The sequence below is a fragment of the Xenopus laevis genome, chromosome 5S, assembly GCF_017654675.1.
Source record: "Xenopus laevis strain J_2021 chromosome 5S, Xenopus_laevis_v10.1, whole genome shotgun sequence".
Classification (NCBI taxonomy): domain Eukaryota; kingdom Metazoa; phylum Chordata; class Amphibia; order Anura; family Pipidae; genus Xenopus; species Xenopus laevis.
In genome coordinates this window covers 113992079-114015154 of record NC_054380.1, presented here as the reverse complement: position 1 = coordinate 114015154, position 23076 = coordinate 113992079, and the positions used below count along the sequence as shown (strand labels likewise).

The 23076-nt window shown below is 40.5% G+C and overlaps 3 protein-coding genes across 6 annotated transcripts in view; 1 reads left to right on the top strand and 2 right to left on the bottom strand.

The window, feature by feature from the left end:
- The window catches only part of ngef.S (neuronal guanine nucleotide exchange factor S homeolog), a 73809-nt gene extending 71619 nt beyond the window's left edge, over window positions 1-2190 (top strand). For both annotated transcript variants that reach the window (XM_018265843.2, XM_041564983.1), the window contains one exon: window positions 1507-2190. In XM_018265843.2, the coding sequence (XP_018121332.1) occupies window positions 1507-1691 (185 nt within the window). In that variant the 3' untranslated portion in view covers window positions 1692-2190. The remainder of the gene's footprint in view (window positions 1-1506) is intronic.
- snorc.S (secondary ossification center associated regulator of chondrocyte maturation S homeolog) lies at window positions 2125-20126 on the bottom strand. 3 transcript variants are annotated; one of them, XM_018265841.2, is made up of 4 exons: window positions 19094-20126; window positions 18759-18921; window positions 5538-5711; window positions 2125-2623 (listed from the first exon to the last, which is right to left on the bottom strand). In XM_018265841.2, exons 2-4 carry the CDS (start codon window positions 18826-18828, stop codon window positions 2514-2516), a joined length of 354 nt encoding a protein of 117 aa, XP_018121330.1. In that variant the 5' UTR covers window positions 18829-18921; window positions 19094-20126; the 3' UTR covers window positions 2125-2513. The 3 variants fall into 3 exon arrangements, with proteins under 3 accessions (XP_018121330.1, XP_018121331.1, XP_041420918.1); XM_018265842.2 differs by lacking the exon at window positions 19094-20126 and having other exon boundaries at window positions 5538-5708; window positions 18759-19050; XM_041564984.1 differs by lacking the exon at window positions 19094-20126 and having other exon boundaries at window positions 18759-19049.
- A 1524-nt stretch (window positions 20127-21650) lies between these two features.
- The window catches only part of gigyf2.S (GRB10 interacting GYF protein 2 S homeolog), a 79498-nt gene continuing 78072 nt past the window's right edge, over window positions 21651-23076 (bottom strand). Inside the window, 1 exon segment of the mRNA NM_001095176.1 lies at window positions 21651-22581. Within this exon segment, the coding sequence (NP_001088645.1) occupies window positions 22514-22581 (68 nt within the window). The 3' untranslated portion in view covers window positions 21651-22513.

Below are 23076 nucleotides of genomic sequence, written 5' to 3'. Positions count from 1 at the left end.
CATCTTGTAACTTTGTTAAAGGGATACTGTCATGGGAAAAAAAAAAAATTCAAAATGAATCAGTTAATAGTGCTACTCCAGCAGAATTCTGCACTGAAATCCATTTCTGAAAACAGATTTTTTTTATATTCAATTTTGAAATCTGACATGGGGCTAGACATATTGTCAATTTCCCAGCTGCCCATGGTCATGTGACTCTTTACTGCTGTACTGCAAGTTGGAGTGATATCACCCCCTCCCTTTTCCCTCCAGCAGCCAAACAAAAGAACAATGGGAAGGTAACCAGATAACAGCTCCCTAACACAAGATAACAACTGCCTGGTAGATCTAAGAACAACACTCAATAGTAAAAACCCATGTCCCACTGAGACACATTCAGTTACATTGAGAAGGAAAAACAGCAGCCTGCCAGAAAGCATTTCTCTCCTAAAGTGCAGGCACAAGTCACATGACTGGGGGCAGCTGGGAAATTGACAAAATGTCTAGCCCCATGTCAGATTTTAAAATTGAATCTTGCTCTTTTGAGAAATGGATTTCAGTGCAGAATTCTGCTAGAGCAGCACTATTAACTGATTCATTTTGAAAACATTTTTTTTTCCCATGACATTATCCCTTTAAACATCTTTGCAAGACTAAGACTGTGCACATGCTCAGTGTGGTCTGGGCTGCTTAGGGATCATCATAAACAAAGCTGCTTGAGTTCTGCATGGCTGGGAAGTAAGGCGGGGGCTCCCCCTGCTGTTCATAAGTATGATTGTTTCCCTGCTCAGCAGTTAGGGACCATCTGACAATTCCTCTCCACAGCAGTAAATGAAGGGAGAATTTCACTGCATACAGTCAGGTTTCTTATAAAAACGGTACACATTTTTTAATTAAAGTATATTGGCGATGTGTTTCTTTTTCATTAAAGAAAGTAAAAATGGGATTTTTTTTTTTTTGCCTTTACACGCGTTAGGTTGTATCCTAGTGCACTGGAATAAATAAAGTACCTTTTAATTGGGTTAAAATATCTTTAATGGATGGGGGAAAACTCCATAAAAGGTTAATTTTTTATGTGGTTTCTGTCAGGGTTCCTATCCTATAAATGGGGGTGATGTTGGCATATCCCACCCTATGTGTTACCGATACCCCTTGAGAAGGCTTTTGGGTTGGGGCCTTTGGGGGGGGAAGTGATGTAAGAAAGAATTGTTGTTATGGGCTCAGGCCCGGGCTTGGCAGTGTAGAAAATGTCAGAGAGGCTGCTGTAAGGCTAGTGCCATCAGAAATCTGCCTGCATATTATATAAGAATATTAACTCAGCCCCTACGGGAACATTAGCTTTTCTCCTGCCTACACCTGGAACCATGGTGTAATCTTGGTAGCAGGCACATGCAGCTGATTTTGGCATTAGTAGTAACACTGGTGAATAGTTTGTGACTTTTACTAAGATAAGTGCAATTAACCATTTTCACTAAAACCATGCAATAAAAGTATTAAAGGGATTGCATTTTCTTCCATGACATTCAGGTTGGGTTTTTGGGGAGCGTTTGCATGACCAGGAGAAAGGCTGGTTTCCCCACACAGTTGTCGAAGATATACTGAACCCCAATATTCGGACGCAGAACCTCAAGGAATGCTTTCGGGTGCACAAATCAGAGGATGGCAGCCAGAACAAAGACCGGCGGAAGATGGGAAGCAAAACGCGGCAGTGACCCTCACCCCAGCTAAGAGACAAGCCCCCAGGGGCAGCATGCCCAGGACATGTGTTCTGCAGCACAACGCAAATATTCTCTAGAAATATATGTACATTATATACATCCAGCATTGTGTTACTGATGTACAGGAATAGCAAGGACGCCCTCTACAGCCCACTGTGTGAATGACAGTGTATCAGCAGAGTGTACAGTGAATGGAGAGACACATATATATCTATAGGGAGGGCAAATGAACAGTATGTGTAGTGTTTAATGCCATCAGCTGTGAAAAAAAAAAGATTTGATTGGTGGAGAAGATTTACAGTATTTGTCTGTGAACATTGAAGTAAGCAAACATTTTGCAGGTGGGGTCACTTGTTTGGAGTCATGTTAGGGGTGACGCCAGCCTTTCCACCCACACCCACTAGGGGCCTGGAATAAAACAATTAGGTCTTAAGAACACAATCTTTATTTATGGGAATGACGTGAATCCAAATAAATGTTGACAGATTGTAAAGATGTTTTATCTTTCTAAGCAAAGTTTGATATACATTTTTATGTTCAGACATGTTACGAATTAAATAATGCATGTGAATAACGTCAGGCGTCGCTCTTAAGCAATGATGTCTTCTGGGTCCCCAGGACGTGAATCCCTCCCTCGAAAACAATGCTTTATTTATAAAGGCAGTAAAACAGGGCTCCATCTGCAGTATCTGCTCATTTTGTCGTCTTGCCTTTGCACCTGGGCCATCAATGATCCCACACTGGTTGTATACAGTATATATATATATATATATATATATATATATATATATATAGACATAGACTTGCTTTATTGTTTTAAGGTGCAGAGAACTTCCTAAAAGTGATGACGATGAGAGCAATGAGGACAGAGGTGCCCAGTAGTGCAGCCAGGACTATTGCAGCAACGGCCCCCGGACCCAGAGAACCTGCAAAGGAAATTAAAAGGAAGCTGAGCAATACAAATTAGTAATAACTATACATTTTTAGCCTTATAGATATTTGTTTTTTAGATGGGGTCCCCCATTTGAAAGCTGAAAAGAGTCAGAAGATGAGGGCAAATAATTCATAAACTCAAAACTATAAAAAAGAAAATATAAGGACCGACTAAAAAGTTGCTTGGAATTAATCCTTCTATCACATACTTAGGGGCCGATTCACTAAGGGTCGAATTTCGAAGTTAAAAATACTTCGAAATTCGACCCTCGGATTGAAATCCTTCGACTTCGAATATCGAAGTCGAAGGATTTAGCGCTGATCCTGCGATCGATCGATCGAAGGATTTTCCGTTCGATCGAACGATTAAATCCTTCGAATCGAACGATTCGAAGGATTTTAATCCAACGATCGAAGGAAAATCCTTCGATCAAAAAATCACAGGCAAGCCTATGGGGACCTTCCCCATAGGCTAACATTGACTTCGGTAGCTTTTAGCTGCCGAAGTAGGGGGTCGAAGTTTTTTTTAAAGGGGAAGTACTTCGACTATCGAATGGTCGAATAGTCGAACGATTTTTCGTTCGATTCGTTCGATTTCGTTCGACTTCGAACGAATTTAACCAATTCGATGGTCGAAGTACCCAAAAATACTTCGAAATATTTTTACTTCGAATCCTTCACTCGAGCTTAGTGAATCAGCCCCTTAAAGTTAACTTAAAGGTAAATTACCCCCGTAAGGGCTAGTGTTTGATCACATTGCAGTTTTCTTTCTTCAAGGAAGGGGTACAAAAACCTAGGAGCTCAAAGAGGTTGGGAATTGCCACTAAGTGCCAGGTTCTTTTAACTAACTGTCATTGCACAGAATCTGGCACATAGTGGGGATTCCTGTTCAATTGGCGAATCTGATCCCTTTTGCTTTGCAGAAAATTCGCGAAATAAGCCAAAATGCATTGTCGTCTATGGACAACAAAATTGCGCAACAAAGTTTTTCACCCATCAGAGTCTATGGTTGTCATTTTCATGGCGAAGTGTTGACATTAGCATTTTGCCTTCCTGTAATGCTAGAAAATAACAGTGTGCCATAGGCAACATAAGTGCAGTATACGAGGCCTCTTCTCAAACGTGTCTACCTGGCAACGTACTAAATTAGTTTGAAGAAAGACAAAGGCCTATTAAGTGTAATGATAACGACTCTCTTCATGTTGATCTAGAGCAGGGATCCCCAGCCTTTTTTATTCGTGAGCCACATTTACAAATGTAAAAAGAGTTGGGGAGCAACAGAAGTAAGCAAAAAGTTCCCGGTGATGACAATTGAGGGGTTGGGTAGGGTTGCCCCCCAGCCAGTTGAGAACAAGAGGGAACAGTCCTGTTCTTTCCTAAATACACCTGAAAGCCCAGCTTGAAGGAAGCTAGGGTGAGATTTGGGGTGACTATGTATTTGTGGTCTTAGATTGATACTTATATTTTCCTATATCTGTACTCAAATCTGAGCTAAGGGGGGCCCTGACCAAAGGCTTGACCTTTAAGGAAGGTCATTAGAAAACATTAGAAAAGTAGAGGTGCCGAGTAATGCTCCAGGCACATGGGCATTTTGTCTGCTGCAGTCCTTACATGGAGAGAAGCGGCAGAAAAAACCCTCATCTCCGCTAGTCAGTAATCCAAATGTTTCTGAATAACAAGAACTTATTGATGCACAAAGAGCAGTGACTCTATTCTGCAGGATCTGGAGTGATCACAGGTTGAGAGGAGCATTGGGTACTGTTAGAGGAAACGCCAGAAGCCTTAGGCAAAGAAACCAACATCCAGTGTAACCCGTTGGAAGCAAAACATTGCTTTCTGACACCAGGAATGGTTGGTGCAGAGCAGAAAGGCATCATATCAAAATGCAAATAGCGATATATATGCACAATGTGTTTCAGATTCACTTATGTTTGTTAAGGGAAGAGACACACGTTGCTATTTTGGGAGATTAGTCGCCCATCACTTCTTCTTCGGGCGACTAATCTCAAACTGCCTTCCTGCAGGCTAGAATGTAAATCGCCAGCGGGATGGCACTCGAATGCTTCGTTTTCCGAAATTGGCTCACAAGGAAAATTCGGGCGACTTTGGAAAGTTGAATCGATCCGAGTAGCCGGCGGGAAGGCAGTTTGAGATTAGTCGCCCGAAGAAGAAGTGATGCCGCTGAGGCTACTAATCTCCCGACATAGCAGCATGTGTCTCTGCTCAAACACTTTGTCCCTTGACAAATGGTAAGGTCACAGGGTGATTCCAGGCAATAAGGTCATGCCAAAGTGCCCAGAATCACTCAACACTTATCACCCGTTCTTGAGAGGTTCTTAAAGGAGAAGGAAACCCTGTAGAAAAAAACCCATACCCCCCCACCCCATGTAGACCTCCCTCCCTCCTCCCCCCAGGGGAAATGCCCCACACTTTATACTTACCCCTCGTTGCAGATTCTGGCAGTGGACTTCACAGCATCCATCTTCCACGTCCTCGGTAAGCTGACTGGGAGATTGGTATGTCGGCGCACGCTCAGTTGGAGCAATTTGCTGGTTTTCGACAACTGCGCATGCACCGAAATTGACGGAAATTACCAATCTCCCAGTAAACTTACAGAGGACCCGGAAGATGGATGCGGTGAAGTCCGCTGCCAGAATCTGCAATGCGGGGTACAAAATAAAAATATAAAAATTAACTCCACACCACCCCAATATGTGACTCACTCTGGGAGAACAGTGATGATTTATTGTCACTTTCCCCTCCAGCTCAAGTAGATTGAATGTGCTCTGTTAAACTAGCACTGCCCAGTGTTATCATACGAGTTAAATTAGAACATCCTCTTCATTGAACTGCTTGCTCATGGCTACAATGGCACCTATGTCAGTGAGCTGTAAATATGGCACCTACCATCATCGTTTCCCAGAGGGTCTTCATGTGTGGGATCTGGTTCAGAAGCATCAGAGGGAATGCCGGTTACGTCGAAAAGGCGGACTGATGGTGTGGTGTCTATGGGTTCTACACCTGACGGTAGCTCCGGAGGTTCAAACCAGTGAGTGGGGGCTGCAGCTTGAGGATACCCTGCTGAAAACAAACCCAATACATCAGGGGTTGATCTTGCAAAGCAGTAGTGTAGATGCACATAAACATGGATCCCTTCTCAGGCAGCTTGGGCAGCACATCCAGGAAGCTCTTGACTTGACAAAAACCCATTTTTTTACTAACCCTACTAAATGCTATAGGGGTTAAGTATTAACAATGCTTGACAAAATCTAGTACTTCATATCCACTAATCAGGCAATTGCATATATTACTTTAACTACTGTAGTACAAGCTAACTGATGATTGACTGCTGTGGGTTACTCAACCGGAACCAATCTCATGATCCCCATCAAGTGGAAGTACTGGAAGTGAGCAAATGAATGAAGAATAAGCATGGAGATAGTCAGACCATAGGAAGTCCTTGAGATAAAGAGCTTACACTCAGAAATAAACCCATCTCTCCTGCTCATCATTCTCAATAATTTGCTAAAGGGACAAAAAGAAGTGGGTTACATACACAATTAAATATAATATATATTACTATGGCTCTGATTTTATTTTCTTTCAATTACATTTCTTAAAGAAGACCTGATACAATTTAAATAAATCTTTCTTGAGATTAAGGGCCAATTCGCATAGCGGGTAACAGAGAAGATATATAGAATACAATGATTGTAGTAAAGGGTCGCTGCTGTACATTATTATTTGATCATGTCTCATCCAATTGGGGCTCTATCTACGCAGCCAGGATGACAGAGTTTTTCTTTCAAGAGTTTTTGTTTATTTGCAGATTTTAAATAAATCAGTCTCATTTGAATACCATTTCCAGTTGTGCTTCCTATAATGGGGGAAATGCCTGTAACTGGTAGTGGAGCTTCTTTTTTATTTTTCAGTTGGGTTCTAATGTTTCTCTTGTGCTCTTAGAGACAAATTGTTTATTAGTGATTCTTGCTGCTGAAACGCTAATGCATTGCAAATTGCTCCTGCTGGAACCAGACAATTAGACTAATGAGACACAAATCTTTTCTCCTCTGATTTATATACGATGATCTGCTCTCATCTGCACATTGTATGTGTTGTCTTTATTTTGTGCTGCTCAATCTGTGTATGGCTACACAGCAGTTTGTTTATATAAACTATAGTTGTGTTTATGAAGTTAACACACCAGTTTTTCCAGTTCACGGCAACAGTACATTTTATTGTTACTCCTTTATAACACTTTCATTTTTTTGGTGTTAGTGTTCCTTTAATGGGTTACGGAAGAGAATGAAAGCCATCTAATGGGTTACGGAAGAGAATGAAAGCTATCTAATGGGTTACGGAAGAGAATGAAAGCTATCTGATGGGTTACGGAAGAGAATGAAAGCTATCTTATGGGTTACGGAAGAGAATGAAAGCTATCTAATGGGTTATAGAAGAGAACGAAAGCTATCTAATGGGTTACGGAAGAGAACGAAAGCTATCTAATGGGTTACGGAAGAGAATGAAAGCTATCTAATGGGTTATGGAAGAGAATGAAAGCTATCTAATGGGTCATGGAAGAGAATGAAAGCTATCTAATGGGTCATGGAAGAGAATGAAAGCTATCTAATGGGTTATGGAAGAGAATGAAAGCTATCTAATGGGTTATGGAAGAGAATGAAAGCTATCTGACAAGACTATGAGGGCAGTTTAAGGGTAAGTGCAGCCCTGCGAGTAGTATGAGTTACCCTTCCCATAACGACTCTATGGGGCCAGTGAGGTGTCAGTGTGAAAGAGAAGAAAGCATTGGGGCAGAACGCAGACTGCAGTTGGGTAAGGGAAGAGGCAGAGAAAAATGAAACATGATTCACTCAAAGTCACAGATAAAATTGCTATTGTTATGTAAAACTCTATTTTATTCAACACCTCCAGATCTCAGCAGGGCGGATGGCTTGTGACAGCTGATCATTTGCTTTAAAAGATAATTGCAGAGAAAAATCTATATTCTCTTTCTATGTATAGTCTGCACTCCACAAAGCACAGGAGGCAGATGCTCTTATAGTCACTGTCCATTTGGCTGTTAGAAAGGAGCACTTACCTATGTGCAGAATCAACGGGCAGTTTGGTGCAAGAGTTGTATTGTGTGACTGCCATTTAACACCATGGTATTAGGATGATGATAATCCACTCTAAATGAATTGTTCTGTACTATTACTTTTATTGCAAAATCTACAAATGTCTTGATGAGCAAAATGTCCTGCTCTTACTCTTCTTGTTTATTAATAATGCCAATAAACATAATTGAAAAGAAAGATGATAATCCACAATGCTGGGTATTTATCAGACCTGCTCTCATGTTACCATTTAGGCTAATGAAAAGCCAGTCCATGGCCTTCCACACCCTGTATTTGTATGAACTGATGGACATGGAATCAAACACGGTTTCAGCATCACAATCTGTGAACATGCTCCAGAACAAAACAGCAGCCCATGTATCATTAGCCTTAAAAATGAATTACTGTAGGTTTTAAAAAATTCAGAGCTGGAATAATATTCCCTCAGTGGCATGCGGGCAGCTGATATCTGACATTGGAAAGTCACAGAAACCCCTTGGCAAGGACTTACCCCATGTCTTAATTAAAAGAGAATTAAAGCCTATGTTAAACCTGTGCCCCCCTCCAAAGCCTGCCGTCCCCTATCCCAAACCCCACCACTAGGGAACCCCTAGATGAGACCATCAGCCCTGCAGCATACCTCCCAACCATCCTGTTTGGAGCGGGACAGTCCCGCTTTTGACAGCTCAACCTGCAGTCCCGGATATGTACTGATATTTCCCGAGTTTCTCTTTGATCTGCTACACTGAACAGCCAGAAAAAGATACAAAGCTTCTAACTTAATTGGCTCTTGGCAGAGAGCCCAGAATACATACTTAACATACTTTTGTAACAGTTTTAGATAATATAAGAACTTACACAACTTTATGCGCAATTCACCTTCATTAGCAAAACTGTAATATCACATAAAAACAAGAAATGTGTTCAAACTTTCATAACCTGCCAAATTTTGTAAAATGGGCATGATAATTAGGGGGTGTGGTCACAAAAATGGGCGTGGTCAAAACGATTTTTACCGCAATACTCTCGGCAAATCTTGTTGTCTCTCTTTCTGTTTCCAACATGTTGGGAGGTATGCTGTAGCATCATCTTATATTACAGACCAACCTCATTTTCTGCTGGATAATTAGTGACAACCGTTAAGCTTAGCTTCTCAACAGCTGCTCAGAGCCCACTGAGCATGTGAGTGTCACAGACACTTTCCAAGATGGTGACCCCCTGTGACAAGTTTGAAGTCCTGGATCATTGCTGCTATTGACAAGCTGAAACTTTAGGCTGGTGCAATAAGTTCAGTATATAAAAAATGGTATTTTTAGCCATATTCATTTTTAGAGTTTAGTTCTTCTTTAAGACTTTGTAGTCCAACTCCAGCCAATCCAGACACGGCTTCAACTGTGCATGTCTGATGCAATCTCAGAGACGAGAACGGAAGCAATACAATATGACACCCACTAACCTTGCTGTGGTTCCCTGCTTTTCAGAATAAGGTACAGCAAACATGAGTGTTTAAAGGAGTTTTGCCCAGTGTCAGACAAGGCTGGCGGGACACCAGGAAAAAAAACCTTGTGGGCATCAGCCTTCAAAAGTCGCCAAGACAAAATTGTCATAGAGACAAAAAAAAGTCATGGTAAGAAAAATAGTCTATTCATTTTAATGAATTTGGATAAAAAAGTCGCTGCGACAAAAAATTTGCCGCAAGGAAAAGCCCAATGACTTTAATGCATTTGGAGTGAATTTTTCGTAGATTCACTCATCACTAATTGTGACTATATTTTCAGATTTTGCCCTGTTTAGAGCAAGAAATAAAACCATAGATATTTGCTAATTAAAATAATAGAGTATAAAAAAGTATATTCACTATTGGTTTTATTCATAGAACCAATGTTGGAAAAGGGGATATGCTGTGCCTTGAATTGGACCCTATAGTGCAGTTTGGGGGGGGGGAGCAAGGTATTACACAGACTTTAGTTCTCCTTTACAACATAAGGCAAAATATATTTTCAGCACAATCCCTTTTTATGGAATTCATGTTGAAAATAAGAATATACTGCCTCTCTAGCTATCAAGCTGGGTTTGCTGGAGTATATAGATAGGGGTATATATAATTTATGTGAAGGTATGGATGGAGGGGTTGAACTTGATGGACTTTGTCTTTTTTCAACCCGATTTAACTATGTAACTATAGGAGAGCAAATAGGAAATAACCCCAAAGCTCCCCATGAGCAGCCTTCAATGTGGGACCAACACAACAGCAATATTAAGAGCAGTGGAGTTCCCCTGTATTTTATTGCAACATCTACGGGGTTTTGGGAATTCTTAGCACTAAATATAGCACCATATTAATCACAAACAAATCCTTAGGACCACGTCACACAGGTGGTGTCTGTAGGCACAGAGTGGATTTTGGAGTAAAAATGCATAATCTCACCTTTCTGCACCCAAATTCATCCCGTTTGTGATCGGATCTGTGATGCTGTGCCTCTCAGTGTGTAGGTGGGTGAAAGTTAAAGTTTCAGAAAAGTTATTTTGGGTAATTATCATGTTTGGCCACTAGATGGCAAAAAAAAGCTCCCAAAAGTTCTAATAAGGTGTGGCTAGAAGGGTATTAAAGAGGACAGCTAACAAGGCAGAGTGATCTTAAAGGATCAGTAACACCAAAAAATGAAAGTGTTTTAAAGTAATGAAAATATCATGTACTGTTGCCCTGCGTTGGTTGCTTCAGAAACACTACTATAGTTCATATAAACAAGCTGCTGTGTAGCAATGGTAAAAATTGAAAAAAGGCTATATGGCACAGGTTAAATAGTGGATAACAGATAACATTATGTTCTACAGTGCTTATATGTTATCTGCTGTGTAACCTGAGCCTTTTCTCCTTTGAATGGCTGCCCCCATTGCTACACAGCAGCTTATTTATATAAACAATAGTAGTGTTTCTGAAGCAAACACACCAGTTTTACCAGTGCTGAGCAACACTGAATTATATTTTTATTACTTTAAAACATTTTCATTTTTTGATGTTACTATTCCTTTAATGGGAGCTATATCTACCTAAACCGGTTAGCTGAAATGCCTACTTACAAACCACTACTGTGGTATATCGCATGTAGTGAATCCACGTGGTAATCTCCCTCAGGCCTCACACTTTCTGCAGGCTCCAAGACAAAGATAGAATCCAAAAATAGTGTAATACTATTTTAATCATAAAAAATACTCAAATTTTTTTCCCCCTGGGGCAATCGCAATTTTGTCCAATTTTGGTAACTGCAGAGCTCCAGAAGGTAGTCCTGCTGGCTTTTTTCAGACCTCCTCGTGGTGCTTCCTGCAGGCCCATGCGTTCCCCCCTCACCTAACGCATTCCAAGCTGATAGGATCAGCGAAACGCGTTAGGTGAGGGGGGGCGCACGGGCCTGCAGAAAGCACCCTTAAATGTCCACATCATTAAAACCAAGAAATCTTAAAAGGATAAATATTGACATTTTGAAAACCAAACAAATCTATAGAAAAAGAGAAATTGCAGCCTTCCTGCAAATGTAAAGTAAATAGAATAAAGCCGATGAGGTGAGGGGTATTGGGGGCACATGTATATACACATGATACTCACATCCATGATACTCATAGTATAAGTATAGGACCTGTTATCCAGAATGCTAGGGACATAGGGTTTTCCACAGTAACGGAACAAGTAGTTCCCATGTCTGGGCGCAGGCCATGCAATCAGGACCACCCCTACGGACGCATTTTCTATAACAGAATCACACCACTGCACCCCAGTATTTCTAACCCTGGTTTTCCATACAAGGGATCTTTCTGTAATTAGGATATTCTTAAATCTACTAAAAAAAACACTTGAACATTTATGCTGTCATGGGAAAACCTTCTTCAAAACACATCAGTTAATAGTGCTGCTCCAGAAGAATCCTGCACTGAAACCATTTTTTCAAAAGAGCAAACAGATTTTTTTAAATTTAATTTTGAAATCTAACATGGGGTTAGACATAATGCCTGATTCCCAGCTGCCCCCAGTCATGTGACTTGTGTTCTGATAGACTTCAGTCACTCTTTACTGCTGTTCTGTAAGATGGAGTGATTTCATCCCGTCCCTTTCCCATATGGTTGCCACCTTTTCCTACAGTAAAGACCAGGCAGGGGGTGGGGCGTGATGCAGTGGGGATGGGCCCGTGATGTATAGGGGTGTGGCTGTGATGCAGAGGGGTGGGCATATGATGCGGCAATCGGCCAATCGTTGTGTCAATTATGGGGAATCCTGCTGGTTTTCCTTATTTGGAAAACCAGGCAGGAAGTTTTGACCAAGGCAGACCTTCAAAATACCGGGCTGTCCGGATCAAAATGTGGCAACCCTACTCCCCCCCCCCAGCAGCCTAACAACAGAACAATGGGAAGGTAACCAGATAATGGCTTCCTGATAGATATAAGAGCAGAGCTCAAAAGTAGAAATCCGTGTCCCACTGCAACTCCTTCAGAGTTGGAGAAACAATATTGTAAACTTAAAAAATGGACACTATTTTTCCTCTGATGGACTTTTGGCATTTACCACCACTAGGGGTCCTTGACTGTTTGCCTATAAATCTGCTCACTTTCTGTGGTTTAGTATCACCGAGGAAGGGCCATGTGGTCCCAAAAAGTTTGATCTTGTGTAAGTGTCTCCAGCACCATGGAATAAATTTGGGATTACCATTAAAAAGTATCGTCTCTCTTTTATTCATTGGATTCACGACTGGCGTGTGGCTAGGCCAGTGCTAATACCTGAATCCTGTCACTCGACTTTGTATGAAACAACAGCCTGCCAGAAAGCAGTTCCATCCTAAAGTGTTGGCTCTTTCTGAAATCACATGACCAGACAAAATGACCTGAGATGCAGCAAAATTACAACTACAAAAATACACTTGCTTGTTCAGGAATGACATTTTATATTGTAGAGTGAATTATTTGCAGTGTAACCAGTGTAATTTAGAAATAAAAACGACACCATAAAAATCATGACACAATCCCTTTAAATAAACCCAATGTGGATTTTTTATGCCTCCAATAATCATTAATTATATCTTAGTTAGGATCAAGTACTGTGGTCTGAATTTTTTTTTTTCTTTAACTAGGGTCCAAATTCCCCTAGCAACCATGCATTGATTTGAATAATTATTATTATTTCATAGAATAATTATTATTACAGAGAAAAAGGAAATCATTTTTTAAAAATGTGAATGATTTGATTAAAATGGAGTATGTTGGAGATAGCCCTTCTGTAATTAGGAACTTTCTGGATAACAGGTTTCCAGATAATGGATCCCATAATTGTGGTCTGAATTTTTTTTTTCTTTATTGTAATGGCCCCAACAATTCAAGTGACTGGTACCTTATTCTTCTAGTACAGCCAATAAGGCGATTTTCTCTCTCTTTGGAGCTAGCACAAAGAGTTTACCCGTTTTGAGGTCTGTTTGCATAATGCCAAATACTAATGGATTATTATGCTTCTTCTTCTTGCTTTACAATTGGTATTAGTCACAGAAGCAAATGGTAAAATGTATAGAGAACAATTAAATTAAAAGGATTACAATTCACTCACAGCTTTATTTCCATTTGCTTTGACCTCGGACACCATTTTACCCGCCTTGTGCTGATTCAGTTCATCAATAGATGGAATTCTACACCCCCATATTAACCAACTCTTGGCTAAACCTTTAAAGGAACATTAACATCTAAAAATGAAAGTGTTTTAAAGGAATGGCAATATAAATGTAGTGTTGTGTTGCACTAGTAAAACTGATATTTTTGCTTCAGAAACACTACTATCGTTTATATAAACAAGCTGCTGTGTAGCAATGGGGGCAGCCATTGAAGCACAGGATACGCAGTAGATAACAGATAAGTTGAGAAATGTATACTACAGAACTTATCTGTTATCTGCTGTGTATCCTGTGCCTTTTCTCTTAATTCAGCTCTGAATGGTTGCCCCCCATAGCTACACAGCAGCTTGTTTGTATAAACTATAGTAGTGTTTCTGTAGCAAACACCCTAGTTTTACCAGGGCAGAACTACAGTTCATTATATTTTCATTACTTTAAAACACGTATTTTTTGATGTTACTGTTAATTTAATCACAACTGGAGGTTGAAGCCAGGGTGGTTCAAGGAGTTCAAGCTACAGACCAAACTAGTTCCACAGGAGTCGCTTAACATGGGTGTATAGGATCCCATCCCCATATGAGAGCACAAGGCTAATAAAAAGATCCCAGAACTTAACATACAAAAAGGTAAAATTGGTGGAAACAAACCAAGAGGAAAGGGACAAAAAAAAAAAAAAAAGCCAAGAGTGACCCCTTCAACTAAAATGTGGGGAGATAAGGGAAATAAAGTGTTAGTGTGTATTGTACCAGTTGCAGTAAGGCAGATAATGACACTTCCTTTCACTGTTGCAAAACATAATAATAAAAAACGAAAACAAATTGCAAACTGTCTCACAATATCACTCTCTATGTCATACTAAACGTTATCTCAAAGGTGAACAACCCCATTAATCCTTATTGGAGGCAAAACCATTTGCTAATGTTTAAATGATTTTCCAGTATTCTTAAGGTAAGAAGATCCAAATTACGGATAGACCCATTATCTGGAAAACACCAGGTCCCGAGCATTTTGGATAACAGGTCCCATACCCGTAGTAACATATATAATTAATACTTATTGGAGGCAAAACAATCCTATTGAATTTCATTCATGTTTAAATGACCATTTAATAGACCCAAAATGACTGAAATACCCCTTATGTGGAATACCTTATAGCTATATATATATATATTAATTAAAGGATTGTTCACCTGTAAGTTAACTGTAGTATGATATAGAATGTCCTATTCCTAGCAACTTTGCAATTGGTCTTCATTTTTCAAAAATAGTTTTAGAATGATTTGCCTTCCTCTGTGTCATCTTTCCAATGGGGTTCAGTGACTGTCAGCCAAAAAACTTCTGCTTTGAGGCTAAAACTTTATCATTATGTTTATTTTCTATTCAGTCCCACTCCTGCCATATTCTAGTATCTCATAAACCACTGCCTTGTTGCTAAGGTAAACCCGACCCTAGCAACCAGACAGCTGCTTGAATTCCAAACTAGGGAACTGTAGAGCAAAACGAAATAACGGAAACAACATCTGCAAATTGTCTCAGAATAGAACTTTGTAAACCATACTAAAAGTGAACTGAAAGGGGAACACCACATGTAACCACACAGAAGCTTGGGAACATAATGAAATAACATATAGGTGGCAGATTTAAAAACATTGCACTAGGGTCCACACTCGTTGCAGTTCCGTTTTCCCTTTTGGGGCAGAGACACACGAGCAGATTCGGGGAGATAAGTGACAAATCTCTTCTTTGGGGCGACTAATCTCCCCAAACTGCCTTCCAGCTGGCTACAATGAAAATCGCCGCCGGCCTGGCACTCAGAGCTTCGTTTTCCGAAGTCGCCTGGAGTTTCCTCATGAATCGCAGCGTCTCCGCACTTTGGATAACAGGTCCCATACCTCTATTATGAGTGCTCAGGACCTGAGCTTTTCTGGATAAGGGGCCTTTTTGTAACTAGGATCTTCATACCTTAAAGTCTGCTAAAAAACATTTAAACTATAAATAAAACCAATAAGATTGTTTTGCTACCTGTATGGATTCATGCAGCTTACTTCCCATCAAGCACAAGCTACTGTTTCATTATTACAGAGAGAAGAAAGACATTTTTCAAAAATCAGATTTGATTAAAAATGGAGTGTATGGAAGATGGCCTTCTGGGATAATGGGTTTCTGGATAATGGGTCCCATACCTTATTCTTATAGCTGAACAGTAAGACATACTGCAAGGATTGCACTGATCTCACCAGTGGTGGTGCTAGAGAATTGCACAAAGACCAGTATTACAGGGAGGAAACGCAGATTAAATCTTTCATAGGAAGAAAAAGCATCCAGCCTATGTGAGGCATATCCATGCTTGTGGAAAGGTTCTTTTCACACAGCTCCTGCGGGAGTAGAACACACAAATCTGCACATTCCACACATCGCTGGGAGATCTGGCACTGGTCTGCAATTGCTGCCTGGCTCCACAATAGGATAGAGCTACTTTTCATTTGCTTCTTCCCCCCTTCCCCATCACTTTTGTTTTACATGCCAAGAGTCACTTCATAACCCTTGCCCTTCTGAAACTACATTTCCCAGCATTCCCCAGTTATAAGTTGGGAAAGCTAGTGGGAGTTGTAGTTCGGCCGACAGACAGCAAACGTCCCTACTACTGGACTCCAGCACAATAGAAAGATTGACAGTTGTCACCCTTTTAAATGGCTTGTTCACCTTTAAATAAACTTTTAGTATGATTTAAAGAGTCATATTCTGAGACAATTTGACATTGGTTTTAATTTTTTTATTATTTGTGGTTTTAGAGTTATTTGTCTTTTTATTCAGCAGCTCTCCAGTTCGCAATTTCAGCAGTTTGGTTGCTAGGGTCCAAGTTACCCTAGCAACCATGCATGGATTTAAATGAGAGACTGGGGTATGAATAGGAGAGGCCCAAATAGAAAGATGAGCAATAAAAAGCAGCCGTAACAATTTATTTGTAGCCTTTCAGAGCATTTGTTGTTTAAATGGGGCCATTGACCCCCATTTGAAAGCTGGAGAGAGTCAGAAGACGGCGGCAATTCATTCAAAAACTATAAAGAATAAATAAGGAAGGCCTATTGAAAAGTTGTTTAGAATGGGCCATTCTTTAACATACTAAAAATTAACTTGAAGGTGAACCACCCCTTTATAACATCTGGCAAATGAGACTACCGATGCACCACATCCACTATTTTGGATTCGGCAGAACCCCCGAATCCTTCGCAAAAGATTCGGCGAATACCGAACCTGAATTTGCATATGTAAATTAAAGGGTGGAAAGGGGAAAACATTTTTTACTTCCTTGTTTAGTGAAAAAAAGTCACGCAATTTCCCTCCCTGAACATAATTTGCATATGCAAATAAGGATTCAGCCAGGCAGAATGATTCGGCCGAATCCTGTTGAAAAAGGCTGAATCCTGGCTGAATTTTTGATTCAGTGCATCCCTAAATGAGACCCCAAAGTCCAATCTCATTAGTGATATGAACCTCCAGCTCCCATCATTCCTCATTCAAGGACATATTGAGATAGGAATATTAAAATATTCCTGAATAAATGGGTGTATGAAACAGATGCACAGCATGCAGTTTTGATTTCCAGGAAGAAGCTGGAAGAGAAAGGGTTAACAATACTGATGCCTATGCCAGAGCCGGTCATCTAAAGAGAATAGGACAGGGCCACTGGGCAGGCGCCACAGTAGGGGTAGTAGCCACAGTGGGCTAATGGCCAGTGTTAGCATGAAAGACGGCCCTGTTACCTGCACAAAGGACATCTTGTCCACTCAGAGTCATGTGAACACCCTGCCCTGCATCCGGCCGCAAATGTTACATCAACTTATTTACTGAGAAGAGGTAACAAATAGGTGCACGTCTGTTTGTGTCTGAAAAACTTTAATATAGTATTAATATCCCTCCAGCCTTGATTAATAACTCTGCCAGTAATTAGTCCATTAAGCTCCGATGCCAATGGCTAAAGTAGAAATACTCACATAAACTATGGCTTTATGAAATACATGTGGTATTAGACTATACAAACATCAGGAGACAACTAGACTTAGAGAACTTTTTTGGCACTGCTATATATCCTAACCCAATCAACACAATGTTGTAAAACTGTTGGACTAGCTGGGCATCCTGGGAGATGTAGTTCAATGATCCAAAAGCTCATCTATTTGTGCCTAGAATCATTTTTGCATTAGTGCATGACAAAGACATGGAAATGCATTGAATATTGAAGCTTCTGCAGTACACAAATGTGTCATGTAAAAGACAATGACATTAAAGGAACAGTAACACCAAAAAAATGTGTTTTAAAGGAATGACAATATAATGTAGTGTTGCCCCACACTGACAAAACGTGTGTATTTGCTTCACAGAAACACTACTATAGTTTATATAAACAAGCTGCTGTGTTGCCATTCAAGCACAGAATAGACTGTAGATAGACAAGTTCTTAAGAATCCCATTGTATACTACCTGTTATCTGCCATTTATCCTGTGCCTTTTCTGCTTTTTTCCCCAACATGAATGGCTGCCCCCGTGGCTACACAGCAGCTTGTTTAAATTTACTAAAAGTAGTGTTTCTGGAGCAAACCGACCAGTTTTACCAATTCAGTGCAATACTACATTATTTTACTACATTACTTTAAAAAAAAATGTCTTTTTTTGGTGTCACTGTTCCTTTTAGGGGCAGATTTATTAAGGGTCGAAATGAAAATTTGAATTCTCTAATTTTTTTCATGGTCTAAACTGTCAAATTCGACTAGTGAATCATCCAAAATCGATTCCAATTTTTTTTTTTTTTTTAAAACAAAAAAAATTAGAATTCAATTATCGAGATTTATCAAACTCTGGCCCTTTAAGAATTCGAATATTCGCCACCGTCATGCATAAGTCAATGGGAAAAGTCCAGTGACCAATTTGAGGATGTTTGTAGCCTTCCCAACATTCTCGATTTCTAAACTCTATTCGAGTTTGATCGCATTCGATTTCGAGTTTTTAGGGTCGGTAAAATTAGTCCATGTTTAAGATATTTCATTTTTTCTAATAAATAACCCCCTTATCGAATTTCGAGTAAAATCAAATTCAATAGAGTTAAAAAAAAAAAACCCCACAGGAATGAGAAATTCGACCCTTGATAAATGTGCCTTGAAGAGTAAACCATACAGGTAGTCTACTTCCCTTTTCAATTGCATGCCAATGGTAAGTTGTAATAAAGATAGCCAGTCATATTGTAATCACAAGGAAGGAGAAGTAATGTCCACAAGTTGCCACACAAGCCAATAAGTGCAACTGCCACTTCACTTACTTGGGCTCAACTCTGATAACTTCCCAATACTTGCACGTTTAATCACTGACATTACCTGAGAGCATTGCAGGAAGCAAGACTCCGGCAAGCAGCAGCAGAAGCGATGAAGTCCCCGTGCAAGGCATTTCTTTGCCGACACCGATGAGAAGATGCAGAGGGAAGAAGAGGTGAAAGCTAAAGGGACCTCGCTGCTCCTGGGTTAACAAAGGTGTCTGTGTCTGGCAAGGATGGAAATGTTTAGCTGAGGATCAAGAGAGAAAAGCACACACACAGCCCAGACACCTCGCACTTCTTTCATAGCCCTCCCACCTCTATGTCACGTCAAGAACATGAACCACCCATCCAAATTCCTTCTTAAAAATCCTACTTCAAAAAAAAAAAAGGACTTACCTTCTCACGTAGCCTAAACGGGTCTCCAATGTCTTGGCCCTATAAAGATACTTTAATCACTGTTGGTATCACGCTCTGGAGGAGCCATGGCTTTTGCAAACACAAGCAGTGATGGTTATTATACAGTTTATCCTCCTGCAAAGGATTTATGGTACAGAACCCTGTGCCTGTGGGTTTCGGACTGTATATACTGCGCTTTTGAGGGTCTGTATTCCCTGCAGTCAGGCCCATTATGTATATACATAGAACCTTTAGTTTGAAATGAAATGATGGCACTTACCTCTGCTCACCAAGGTAAAGGATCCCCCCAAACCAAGCAACATAGTAATCACGGAAGTGTTGCTGAATCCCAATGAACCCCAAGTGTCATTAACTGTGGATAATCAATCTGCTGTATATTTATTTTTTCATGTGCTCTGTTTAATTACTGTGCATTGTCAGTTTTATCAATTCATTACAAACCATCAAACGACCTGGGCCAACTTCTTTCTCCCCAGGGACTTAAATGGTCTCTTCCGCACAAACCGTATTTCTAATAAAAACAAACTCAGCCAAACAACATTAGGGATGTCATGTGACTAAGTGTTCCACCCAATGGAGTCCTGCAGTAGGGGCCCAGACCGAACCCTGGATTTATTGCATCCCTAAATGAATTGACTTTGGCAAAGAACAGCATTTATAAGGAGAGTCATCATAGAGTTAAAAGCAAACGCTGTTCATTAATTAGACAAGTATGTAAGCACAAGGACCATTCTCAAGACTATAAAAATTTTTCCTCCATGTTTAAATGAACTTAAGTTTGAGAAGTCTTGCCCAAGCATAGTCAGTGGAGAAGACAGCATAGGCTGACAGTCAAAAGTGTTTTGCTCTACAGCAGTTTATTGACACACAGGTTTCTTTGTCTCTCCCAACCCTGACAAAGTAATTCCTGCCTGAGCTTGGAGTTTAAAGGCTGATCTTTAAAGGAACAGTTCAGTGTAAAAATAAAAACTGGGTAAATGGATAGGCTGTGCAAAATAAAAAATGTTTCTAATATAGTTAGTTAGCCAAAAATGTAATGTATAAAGGCTGGAGTGACTGGATGTGTAACATAATAGCCAGAACACTACTTCCTGCTTTTCAGCTTTCTTGGTTTCCACTGATTGTTTACCAGGCAGTAACCAATCAGTGATTTGAGGGGGGGCACATGGGTCATAAGTGTTGCTCTTGTATCTGAGCTACATGCTGAGGATCAATTGCAAACTCACTAAATAGTTATGTCTCATGTAGCTCTGGCTATTATGTTAGACATCCGGTCACTCCAGCCTTTATACATTACATTTTTGGCTAACTAACTATTTTAGAAACATTTTTTATTGAGCACAGCCTATTTACACAGTTTTTATTTTTACACTAAAGTGTTCCTTTAAAGGGGAATTTAATAACTAATGAAATTGAACAACTAATAAAAGTCCATACCCCCTACCCTCCATAGTCCCCCCTCCCTGCTCCACTCCGCACAGGTGTAAACACCTGTAAATGCTCCATATCCTGTCATTACACCGCGGAGCTCACAGGTGCTTCGGTCAGAGTCAGAGCTTCGGTAATCTTCAGGAAGTAAGAGCCGCATCGGTGCATGCGCAGTTGGAGCAGTTTTCTGCTTCGTGATAACTGCGCATGCGCCAAAAGTGACGAATATTGCCGAAGGGAAAGAAGAATACCCGAAGATTACCGAAGCGCCGGAAGATGGCGCACGTGAGCCCCGCTGACTCTGCAACAATGGGTAATAACAGGATTAGGGGCATTTACAGGTGTTAACACCTCTGAGGGGGATTATAGAGGGTGGAGGGGTTGAATTCTCCTTTAAAGCAGACTCTAGGAAGGAATGTCATTATAGCACATCCCACATTGTATGGGAAGGAAGCCCGAGGAATGCTGGCCTTTGCATTCACTTTTTCACAAATGGATACCCCTTTAATGCAGAATACTGGAGATTTGATGGGCTTCCTTTGCCAAGCTGTTGGGATGAGTGCCACTTAGCTCACAGAACACATCGAATCCAGAAAGGGAAAAAGAAATAACCTTTCAGTGATAGTAAGGAGTAAAATAAATTAGGTTTTAATATAGTTAAGTCTCTAGGAGCATTTTGATGAAATTAACCTATAATATAAAGTAAAACAAAACAAAAAATCCATATTTATCTATTATGACTGTTGCACGCTTGTTCTCCTGAGCTGCATCTTCTTATATCCACCTGGGTGGAGGCAACAGAAGATAGTAGTCTTCATTGAGTTCATCAGATTTGCATGCACAGTAACCCATATAACTCAGTTCCTCAACAAAAAAAGACAAAATATTTGGGTGACCCTTGGATCAGGATGGCCTAGGCAGACTGACTGACAGAATTCAGCAGCTATAACAAAGCTTTGGTGGACAAGGGTCAGGCCTTAAGTCAGCTTGATTGTCCGTATGCAATGGCATCTCTCAGAAGATAAAGGAAGACTGACGGCATGTATTTCTGACATGTGATGCTTCTCAACACTCACCAAGCAATAAGGCATCCAAATCAGATATGTGATACAATACAACCAGCAATTTATTGAGGTCAGGCCTGGGCTACCCCCAAGTCACTGCAAACTGGGGCAGAACTTTTGAAGTGGTGTGGGAGTCGTGTAAACGTTAGTGTGCTTCCTCCCACCCACACCTTTTCTGTATCATGTATAAATAGATATACAAAGCAGTGGGGAGCAATATCTGCTATAACCCATCAAACAGCACCAAAACTATATACATAGTTGCAACAAACTGTACAAACCAAAGGAGTGGTTGTCTCCAGCTGCCCCCACCTGCCACACTTTCCAAAGTCTCTTAAGAATCATAAAGCTGATAAAAAGGTGTGGGGGGGAATTGGAAAGTGGACAGGACAGTGTAAGGAGGGTGACAAATGGGATGCATATCCCATCAGCTTTATGTCTACACGTTCTCCAGTAGCAATTCACTGTGTGCATTGGTAGAGCTGAAATCTACACATGCCCTGTCACTAAATCCAAAGAGCTAAACCCCCAAGGCAGTGAAGGGAAGGTTCAAAGTCCCACCAAAAAGCCTCCTCTCTCCACCTAATAACGGTGGTAAATTAACAGACCGTACAAGTCTCTGAAACGAGACCCAGTAGTTCTGTGATGGAGGAGGGTAAGTTCCCCTTAACGCACTCTTTAATCTGCTGAGGTAACAACCCCATCAAGTTGCCCAGGTAGAATGTGGCAATATGAGGGGATAGGAAGCTCTCCAGATGCCTTGGCATCTGCAAGAGATTGCTCTGTCATGACATTGGCAAGACCTTAAGAGTGTGTGTGTTGGGGGATAGGTGGAGTAAAATTTGGCTTTCTCCCTCCCAAAGAAGCCGAAAGTAGGGGCGGGGTTCCCCCAACCCCTACACGATGATCAGTAATCCTCCGCAGTTTCAATCTCTCCCATGTTCAGCCTCTCCGAAGAAGCATTCACAGAAAAGCCTAAAACAAAATAGAAATAAAATAAGGTCACCTAACGTACGGCGATGGGAGGCCACACTGCAATGGGGAAATATCATGCAAATGCATACATTTGCAAACAATGTGAAAAGAGAAATGATATAAGAGTAGTAGTAGTATATATAGGCAACAGCTAAATATATATAAGAAGCGAGGCAAGGAAACAAACTGTACTATAGATCTGGTGTAGATATTTCAAGGAGACAACAATGGCCTCCTCAAGAGGGTCCTTGATCATTAAAAGGTAACTATCGCGAAAATGAAAATTTAATATAAGCTTTCTCATACTGAAATTAGAAACTTTCTAAACGCAATTAATTAAATAATCTGCATTGTTTCTGAAATAATCAAGTTTATCTTCACTATCCCTTTCTCTCTCTCTCAACTTCTGTTTCTCTTCATTCTCTCTTCATGCAGGAGTTGGGTGTCAGATAGTCATTGACAGTTAGATTCAATATATCTTATAGGGGGGCTCCC

Coding starts and splice junctions, on each gene's coding strand:
- snorc.S (XM_018265841.2), bottom strand. CDS start 18,828: ATGCCTTGCACGGGGACTTCATCGCTTCTGCTGCTGCTTGCCGGAGTC. Junction 5,712..18,758: donor GCTTCCTGCAATGCTCTCAG/GTAATGTCAGTG, acceptor GTTTGTTTTCAG/CAGGGTATCCTCAAGCTGCA. Junction 2,624..5,537: donor CCCTCTGGGAAACGATGATG/GTAGGTGCCATA, acceptor TTTCCTTTGCAG/GTTCTCTGGGTCCGGGGGCC.